Source organism: Vollenhovia emeryi, unplaced genomic scaffold, assembly GCF_000949405.1.
Source record: "Vollenhovia emeryi isolate VEMERY1.0 unplaced genomic scaffold, V.emery_V1.0 DF939189.1, whole genome shotgun sequence".
NCBI lineage: Eukaryota > Metazoa > Arthropoda > Insecta > Hymenoptera > Formicidae > Vollenhovia > Vollenhovia emeryi.
In genome coordinates, this window is record NW_011967177.1 from 429,809 (window position 1) to 439,905 (window position 10,097).

The window sequence follows — 10,097 nt, forward strand, 5'->3', positions numbered from 1 at the left end:
CTCTAAGGAGAGACAGGCGAAAATAATCGCGACGCGAGTATCGATTGTCTCGTCTCAACCGCGATCAGTGGTCAAGCTCGTAAAGCTCGACGCGCTATCGAAGCAGGTTTTTGCGATCAGTTTTCCTCATCCGATGAACGTTACGTAACGCAGCAATCCCCCGAACGACGATTGTCGCACGAATTAAGTGCGCAAACACGGCCGTTGTTGCCGAGGCACTCGCGCCGGAGTGTTTGTCATTGGTTATCGTCGCGGCTTATTCGCTTCTTCGGCCGTTCCGTCGTATTTCCTCGTGCAAATCTACGCTCCGAATACCGGCAAAAAGCCGAGACGACGGCTGGCGCGGTGTCATTAGCGCTCTCTTTCTCTCAAATCTCTCCCCTACCTTTATTCGCTCCGCTCTTTCCGCGATCTATCGTTTATTGTGCTTTTTCCGTATTTCTCTTCATCGCGGCCTCGCTTCACGATCTTCGCGTAACAACGTGCGAAATATAGTTCGTTCGTCGTTTCCGTTTAGCGCGGCTTATTTTATTCTTCGCAAAAGGATGAGAAATATTAAATGTCCAGATGTTGAGGACCTTAAAAACTTACCTTTTCGAAAAAAAAGGTAAAAAAAAACGCGCCAAGCATAAGCGTCATCCGAACAGTAACTCTATGATTGAATTATTTGAAAATATTTCGTTACAAAATGAACATTTCTATTTTCTCTACAAAAGCAATGATATCAACAAATGGCACCAACTGTAACAATGGATATTTATACAAGTTAGAACATTTTTTCCAATATCGTGCAAATACAATGCAAATTTAATGCAAACAAATATTTTATTAAAACCTGGCCCTCTTTAATCTAACTCTATCCTTCACAAAAGGATAATAAAAAATATTAGATGTCCAGGAATTGAGGATATCAAATGTTCATCGCATGTAAAGCTCGAGACTACAAAGTGTGCGAAGCGAGTTCGCGCAGAGAGATATTTGTTTTGGAAATACGACGCCTAAGCTACGGCGTGTGGAAAGTAACGCGTGCAATCGTAATGTTTCCACGGTTCGAAGAAAGAATCCCCCGAGTGCCTATGCGTTACCACTAACGGACGTTCTCGCCATATGCCCAACACGAACCAATCCCGGGCGACAAAGATGTATATGGTGTCAAATGCACGCGAGTGCGGGACGTTTCTAACGTGCGACTGCACCGTTTGACGTTCTTCTCGCCCCTCGTAGGAAGCCCGGCCCGGTTCGCTCTCGAAACAAGAGCGTAATGACTCGAAACACTTCCCCGGCGGCATCGTATTTTTTAAATTGGAGATCACTTGGTCAAGACTTTACGATTATATTTAGTGAGTCATGGTTTGCCGTTCATGAAATTAAGATCTGTTCTTTTGATTTACCATACGGGATTATTGACGCAATTGTCACTTGAGAAGGACCACAAACCACGGTCGAAACGTCGTGAGTTTGAACATAAAAATTTGCCAGACATGGTCAATCTTCTGAAGTTTTATATTTAGTAAATCTAAAAGAATTCAAACCGATATCTCAAAATGTACGGAAGTTATGGTGTTCACAACAATTTCAGCGTACGGCCATTTCGGTCTATATGTGATTTTTCGACGTTTCGGAACATCTCTAACACATTGGCAAAGAAAAATGAGACTCCATTATTTTCACACAGCTTTTTCTATGAGAAAGCAAAAGTCTCAATCAATGGTTTCGCTTGTAACAAATTTGAATGTGAAAGCTCTTGTGACATCTGAACATTTATCCGCGCGATAACGCACACGACTCGAACGATTTCTTAGTGGAGAAGGGCCCGCGATTCTCGGGCCCGACCGAGTTATGTTCCCGTAAGACGGTGCGATCGCACGAAGCGCGAGACGAGCTTCACCAATTCCACGGCTCGAACGAAACCTCTAATCCTCCGAAAGTAGAGTTGAAATTTCATGGTTGAGTCCTGCCGGCAGCCATTAGCGACGCTTTCCTTTTCCATGTTACTTTCTTTCCCTCTCGCTCTTCCTCGCGAGGATGCGCGCCAAGCATGTGTATACGTGACCGTGGCGCGTCTTTAGGCGTGGTGAGGATAGACGAGGGACCCTTAATCATCGTCCCATCCCTTCGTCAAGATGAATCGTGCATTTGTATACCCGCACCCCTTTCGTTCACCCGTAGCCCGTCTTTGTCGTTTTCCTTGATTCGCTCTACCTATTTGTCTCCGTCCTGCTTCCTTCTCTCTCTCTTTCTCTCCATCTCTTTCTCCCTTACTCTTCCTCCCCTCGGGGGTCATTCCCGACCGTCATGGGTCTTTGTCTGTTCTCGAACCAAGTGAATAACAGTTAGGTCGCCTCGCTTGTCTTGGAGTCGAAAGGGGTTGCGTGTGGGCTCGTAATATGCCTACGATTCTCAGTACAATCACGCCGGACGAACCCTTCCGTGTTTAGCCTACCTATTGCAACAATCCGTCCGAATTTTCTCGCCTAGTAAGATTTACAAGCTTACGGACATTCCACAAGTCCAGGCCGAAGTGAACGACTCAGCGCTGACCGCTGCATCCGGATTTTTACTTTGTACTTTTTTAGAATTATCGCGTGTCGCAGCTCGATGCATAAATGTTGCCTATTGTCATTTCGCGGTGACGGTATCGTCGGTATCGGCAAACCGCAGTTCGCCCGATTATTTTATCGCGCTAATGGAATTCCAGCTGTAGCTCATCGCCGTTCACGCGCCGCCGCGCCGCTTCGTCCCCGATTCTTCATTTCCGTTTTTGGGCCCCGTCGTGGACGCAGATGTTCGACGAGGGCACGTCCACATCCGCGGTCGGATCGTAAGAACTGAGAGATCGACATGCTGCACGTGGTCCTCTCATGTTACCGTTGCTGCGCGGGGTACAATCGCTCGGCTTCGAAATGCGCCTCACTCAACTTCGTATTTAACGATTTCGTGATCGATGTGTTTAGTAATTTGTGCACTGAGAAAATTAAGTGCGAAAATATCTCTTCACTCAACTGTATGCCGCGGCCACGGGCTGTCAAGCGAATGCTTGTTAATTCACATAAACATTTGTGTTAATTACAAAAATATATTTTTTAATAAACTGTATATAGTTTGATTAAAAAATATATATATTTGGATTAAAGAGATACTGCCAGCTAAACATATTTAATAATCTAAAACGTTTTAGTAATTTACAACTTTTTTCTCAGTGTGTATACAAGATTTATGTTGATTTTACGCTCATGTACCCACGAGACACATTTTAACGATGGTTTATCTTAGTCGAAGGGAGTTTCAGATCTTAACTGACCAGTATTTAATATAAAATAAAATAAAAATACAGCGCGACGTTTCAACCTTTGGTTTAGGGCCTTTTCAGGCAAAAGAGCATACGGTGGAACTACAAATTATATTTCAAAAATATAACAACAAAATGAACATAGAATAGTCAGGCACTGTATTTTTATCTTATTTTATATTAAAGAATAGAGTCAGGCAGTATATTTTTATTTTATTTTGTATTAAACACTGGCCAGTTAAGGTCGACTGAAACTCCCTTCTGTTATTTATTGCTGGGAGCCTAAAGAATTTTTAATTATTTTATCTTAATCATTCCGTGAGCCACTTTCCTCCCCCTCTGTGAAACTCTTGATGGCGATAAGTAATTAAACGTCTCAAGTTAAAATCTTATTAAACAAAATGAAATTCAAACATAAAAATCTCTTTAGGTTGCCAGTAATAAATAACAATGAATAAGTTTAGTCGACCCTAACTGGCACGTGTTTAATAAAATAAAATAAAAAATATATACGGTGCGACGTTTCGACCAAGGGTTTAGGTCCTTCTCAGGCACATTCTTAAAAATAATCAGGCCAATGTAATATGCAGCCAAATGATAAAAATCCAAACGAGGTGAGTCATGATTATAAAATTAACAGGCACAAAGATAAAATATGTACGCTGTCTACAAAGGCCGGAGAATGATAGAAAATTCACTGATGCTTGTCAACTTCCTGAGTAACCGTTGAACGTGTCAAGCATTAATATATCCAGTTGTTATTAACTGATATTAAGCCCGCCGTTTTCTCCTGGGCAGACGCGCAGCATCTGTCATTAAAGTATACGCCTCGTACATTCGCGCGCGGTGCATCGCGATCGGTATCGCGACCGGACATGGCGACGTAACTTTTATAGCCGTTTCGAGGGAAATTAGAGTAAATTACGAGCGTGTTTGCCGAGCGTCTCGCGCACGATTGTACACGCGTGTTACTCACAACCGTTAAAATTCCTTGACGACGGAGCGGCCGCGTTCTGCCAGCGGTCGAGCGATGACTCGCGATTATATCCGCAAACCGAATTACGTGTCGATAAACGGCACGAGAAGAAGCGATTGCGGTTTCACGTGGTCTCCTTTAAAAAATATATATATATAACCGAGCTCGCGCTTGCTTTCGCGCGCGGCAAGTGTCTTTCACAGAGTCGAAATCGCGAGGTCTGCCTCTGTGACGAAAGTACGATCGGTGTGTGCCGATTGACAGAGCGCGCTGAAATGTTGATTTTTCATCACGTTTTCACGCTGTCATCGTCGTCCCGATAGCCGCGGGTCTATCGCAAAACCCACACGCAGTCTCGACAGCGGCTTTACAGTCGGAAGGACCGATGACTGGCAAGCGACGAGGGGCCCTGAACCCCGTGTATAAGGTATGTACTGGTCCAGAGAGCGCCCTTGCCTTCGCTCTCCGTCAGTTTTTTCATCGTCTGCTCTCGGGCTGCCGCTTTTAAAGCGATCGTCACGGGCACCGCGCTTTTACGCGGTTCTTTCTCGGCAGGTGTGCGCGCGCGCACGTACCTTCTCTCGTTGTCTCTTCCTTCTCGTGCTGCGCGTTGTATTGTCACGACAGAATGATAATACGAGATATATATATATTCCCTCTAAGAAGATTGTAAAAATAGGCAAAATATATAAAAACGGATTTGCGCCATGTTTCCCTCGATATAATGGTACGTGGATTTTCGAAAGTTCCATGCACAAAGTGGACAATGTAATCCGGAAAGGAAGATTACCACCTATCAAAGGAAAATTACGTTCGCGTATGCTAAGGAAAACCGACAGGGAAAAAGGTGCCGCTTGTGCCTCGCGGAGGTATTCGACGTTATTGCCATCGCGTTCGTAACGCAGAGAGTTATAGTCTGACGCGTTCAGTCCGCGATGAAAAACAATCGTCGTTCGCGGCATCATGACAAATCGTAAAACCGCGCTTGAGAAAAAGCCGAGTCGATATTAATATTTCGGTGCGAACCGAACGGCGCGAGTACACGCGCGTTCAGCAGAGTCGCGAATATAACACAATTAAAGTGGATGAAAAAATTAACTCGCGATCGAGCGGATCACGATTTGCACTCGGTCCGAGTGGAATTGCGTATCGGTACGTTTCGCGGGCGAGAGCCTTGAATCGGTTACGTACGGCGGGCAGGTCTGTTTTTCTGAGTCATCGCGAACGAAACGGATTTTGACATTGATCCGCAACGATAGACATTATAATTCATTATTCGCTTGCTCAATCCTTAATCCTGTAGCGATTGCTAGCCGTTGCAACGGTAGATAGAAATTGCGCGCGTATTGTTCTCGCGGGTAACGATACTTTAATTGTTTCATTCTTGCACCCGATAGCAATCTTTTTTCTCACTAGAGAAGCAATCTGTTGGGCAATCTGTGCTCATGTGGAACAGACTTTGTTCTCGTCTAGGTGTCAATCTCGAGAAGTAATGCGACTAAAGGCCTGACCAGAATGGCTGTCTTGTGCTCTTAAGACATAAGACAGTTATTGTGCATCACCTTAAGACAAAGGCTTAAAATATAAAACATTGTCTTAAAAGCACAAGATGTTAGCCATTCTGCTCAGGCCCTAACGTAGCGTAGCGCGGGTCTTGAGACGAATCTACATTGTGCTTCCTGCACCTAGGAATATTCTATTTTATTGATTTATTTATATACAATGTATAAACAAATCAAAACGCTTAAAAAATTTGGTCGACAATGTATGATTATACAATGTGTACGGAGAGGATTTTCTCTTAAAATTTACCCTGAAAATTATGTAATCGTGAGACAACTATATATATTCTACTAGTAAAATGTACGCAAAGTACAATTACTAGTAAAAAAAGTATGGTAAAATTTCAAAAACTCTCATAAAATTCTTCGAAATGTCATGCTGCTCCACGGTCGCATAATTTTCAGGATAAATTGTAAGAAAAAATATCTCTGTGGGACTTGGTATTTTGAATAACTGTATGAGTTTTTTCAAAATTTACTATATAATCTACTAGTAAAATGTATACTAAATATAATTACTAGTAAATTGTATGGTAAAGTTTCAGAAAACTCTCATAAAATCTTTTAAAATGCCGTGCTGTCCCACGATTACATGATTTTCAGGATAAATTTTAAGAAAAAATTCTCTCCGTGTATGATATACAATTTCCCAACTTGCACAAAGTTTCTAAACGTATTTATTGGACAGAATGTTTCTAGACGCAGAGAGTACAAATTAGGCTTTGCAGTCTCGAGCAATAGGTCGCAACGAAATGAACCGCGCGTTGGAGATTTTTAATTTACACGTTTTCGAATTTAACACTCGTATAGACTATTCTTTGTCAATTGCCGCAGGGATCTCTCGACGCGTAATAACGTTAGATAACACGTAACAATGTTGGGAGACTCTTCGATCCGAGTTTCCGTGTTGAAACTTAAAAATATTTCACATCAGTATCCCTAAACGCTTAAATATCGAGTGTAACCTTTGAGACGTCGTATTAATGAAACGCCAAGCTGAAATAACATCTAAAGTTACGACACGTCGGAAAATTTATTAGCTTCACGCCGCTTGGCAACTCTCTACGATCTTAATTATCTTATCCGTTATTTTTCTGCGATCGACTCATGTAAATGCTCCTCCGATGTTATAATTTTGCATCGTAATGCGCGATCAAGCTGAATGCATTCTATCTCATCTAAGATGCGTAACCTCGCGCGCAACCTTACAACTTGCGTCAACGTTTAACGTTCAACGATTCTACACCGCGTCTTACGACCTGTACAGGACGGTTCACGAAAAATCCGCGTCGCATTGCAATTCTGTCGCCGTAATTGAAATTGACGCGCCTAACGTTTACGGGAGCAATTTTTAACGCTCCTCGTAATCAGATTTGCAGTACATTCAGCTCAATTATCAATTGAGTTTAGTATTTTCGTTTGTATACACGTTAACTACCGCGGGATTTTAACTCGAGCGTATTGTTGAAATTTTATCGTTCTCTTTAAAACGTTGCACAATTTAAGATTCTGAAAAAAACTATCCGCGACCGGGGAGGGAGCTTAAAAGGAACTCGATACACGGATTAATTGCCACTGATTTTGCGAGAGAAAACGACGAGAGACGTTGACGGTGGGCTCCGATTCGTCTGTCGAAGCGTCAGAGCATGCGGAATCTGATCTGCGTGTACTTACCTAACGAACAGCTGTTCCTGATTATTCACCCGCCAGGACACCACGGTGGCTCCTGCAAAATGGAAAATCATGATCAGATTATCGATCGGAGCGATCGCGTGGACGGCGACGATGGCACGTGAGGAAGTCAGCCGGAACGTAAGCGCCGTCGGCCGCCGCGCCGCGCCGTCGTTTCTAATCGCGCCAAGAAACGGGCCGTCGCGAGAGCCTCGCGACAGCCGGAGGATGCACACTCACACGGGACGCGCGCGCACGTAGGAGCGCGCGTCGGAACGCCGCGGCGGCAGCGGCTGACGCGACAAAGCCGCGACGCGCGAAAAGCACGCGGAAACGTCTCGGGGCTTTCAGTCATCCCGCCGCGGTTTCTCGGCCGCGTACCTCCGCGGAATTGGCGCGCGGGCACACATACGCGCGCACAGAGCGCGCTTATATACATGCACGCACGCACGCATCCAGCACACACACACACGCACACAAACACACCGTGTAAATTGATGGTGCAGGTGGTGTTGTTGCCCCTGTCGAGCACGACAACGCTGGTAGCCGCTGCCATGTTTGAGCCGCGAATGCGCTGCCGGCCGGTCGCTCGACACCACCAACCTTTGTCCGACGCCCTCGAACTCGTCCCCACCCGCGCGCGCGCGCGCCTCGTGCTCCCGATGCAGCCTCCTTGTGCGCGCGACGTGTCGCGGCGCCGGAGTCAACCGCGGGTTGAAAAGACCGGAATCGACGGACGGTAGCCGCGACGAGCGTCCGTTACTGCCGACTGAAACGGGCCGAATCCCAGCGTTCCCAGAATTCCCAGCTCTCGACGCGCGGTATCGATTATCGAAATGACGAGGCGACCACCGTCTTGAAGTTGGTTGATATCGGCGCGCTCTAAACATACGAACGAGTTATAAGCTGCTTTCCTTTTATACTCAAGTGGTGCTCAAGTGACACTGAGTCACTCAGTTATGTGAGTATTTTGTACTCAGATATGACGTCATTATAATGTGAGTCTATTAAACTCACTAAAGCACACGGTCTTGATCGTGTGCGAAAACTCAGTTAAATCTGGTTGAATCTCACTTCTCAAGAATCAAAAGGAACATGCATTCAACTGAGTTATGACGTCACAAGTGAGATTTATCTGAGTTTTCATGTAAAAGGAAAGCAACTATAATCTTTCGATAGTAAATAGAACGAAAGGACGAAGGATAAATTGGCTTCTCGATGCAGCCATCTTGCGCGCGACGCGTCGTGGCGGCAGAGTTGAAAAGCCTGGAATCGACGGACGGTAGCCGCGAGTATCTGTTACCGCCAACTGAATAGGCCAAATCCCAGCATTCCCAGCTCCCAACGCGCGGTATTGAAATGAGACGAGGCGACTACTGTGACGTCTGAATGAATTCAATTTTCTTTTCTTACCAAAAGGAACTTGTGCGAGTCCATCTAATTCTAACAGAGCAAGTTTGAAGGATCATTTTATTATTATTCGATTTTAACTATTCATAAAAATATTAGAAGTAAGAAATTAATAAATATTATTAGAAGTAAGAAATTAATTATAAGGGCTACAGATGTAAGAATTAATAATACTTATAGCGAAAGAAATCCTGCTACGCTGCTTTGAAGCGCAGTAAGTGCTCCTATCTCTCGCGGAATGCAAGCAATGACGATAAAGGCTCGCCGTACTGGCGAGTGCTCTACAAAACGACATTATAATATAATTCACAAACCTTATTAATTCGAACCCTTTTCCGGGTTTATGCATTAACTATTATTGTAACAAATTATTGCCTAAATTAAAACGCAAGTTAACATTTAAATATGTACCGCTAAATGTAAAAGAGCACAATTGTAATATTTTATGAGAAGGCATCATAAGCTAAGACTGATGAAGGAAGCTCCACTCGAACAGCACCGGCGGCTATTTATCTCTACCAACTCGCTAATCTCCAATAAACAATAGAGGATGACCACGATCGTCACTCCAAGGGACAAAGAGACGAGATTTCCCCTAACACCCCCGCCACGCCGGACAAGACCACTTCGTCTTCGTCGCCAAGCGCAGTTACTCTTCTACTTCTTTACCTTTAAGACGTGCGCCGACCTTATCGAACTTCAAAGTATTATTAATTCACTAGATTCTAACTTACTGTAAGGAAAACAGGAGACACGATTTCTCTCCCGTAGGGAGGAGTGGAAAGTATTTCGCAATAAAATATATACATATATATTATACAGAGAATAAGACCATACTAATTTTGGTGAGTGAATACTTATGCAATTACTGTATCTGGTTTAGACGACGGATCACTAACCCCCTAATCCCTAGTAAACCCGGTGAACTCAGGGTGACTGAAAACTAGGGAAGGATTTGAATTTACAAGATTTAATAATTACATTGATTTGTCCAGTTACGAAGTCTCGGTCGATAATTTATATTACCCAGACGTAACACTACCGTCTCGAAGTTGGTTGATATCGGCGTGCTCTAAATATGCGAACGAGCGGAGTTGGGAAAGTTACTTTTATAAAAGTATCTAGTTACAGTTTTTTTTCGCTAGATATGTAACTAGTTACAGTTACGAGTTACCAATTCTGAAAAGTA

At 44.0% G+C, this 10,097-nt stretch overlaps 1 protein-coding gene across 3 annotated transcripts in view; it reads right to left on the bottom strand.

Annotated features, from left to right (window-relative positions):
* Positions 1–8,150, bottom strand: part of LOC105562392 (glucose-6-phosphate 1-epimerase) — a 39,031-nt gene extending 30,881 nt beyond the window's left edge. For all 3 annotated transcript variants that reach the window (XM_012013193.1, XM_012013194.1, XM_012013192.1), the window contains exons 1-2: positions 7,985–8,150; positions 7,502–7,553 (exon numbers count right to left, since the gene is read on the bottom strand). In XM_012013193.1, the coding sequence (XP_011868583.1) occupies positions 7,502–7,553; positions 7,985–8,054 (122 nt within the window). In that variant the 5' untranslated portion in view covers positions 8,055–8,150. The remainder of the gene's footprint in view (positions 1–7,501; positions 7,554–7,984) is intronic.
* Between the last annotated feature and the right edge of the window lie 1,947 nt (positions 8,151–10,097).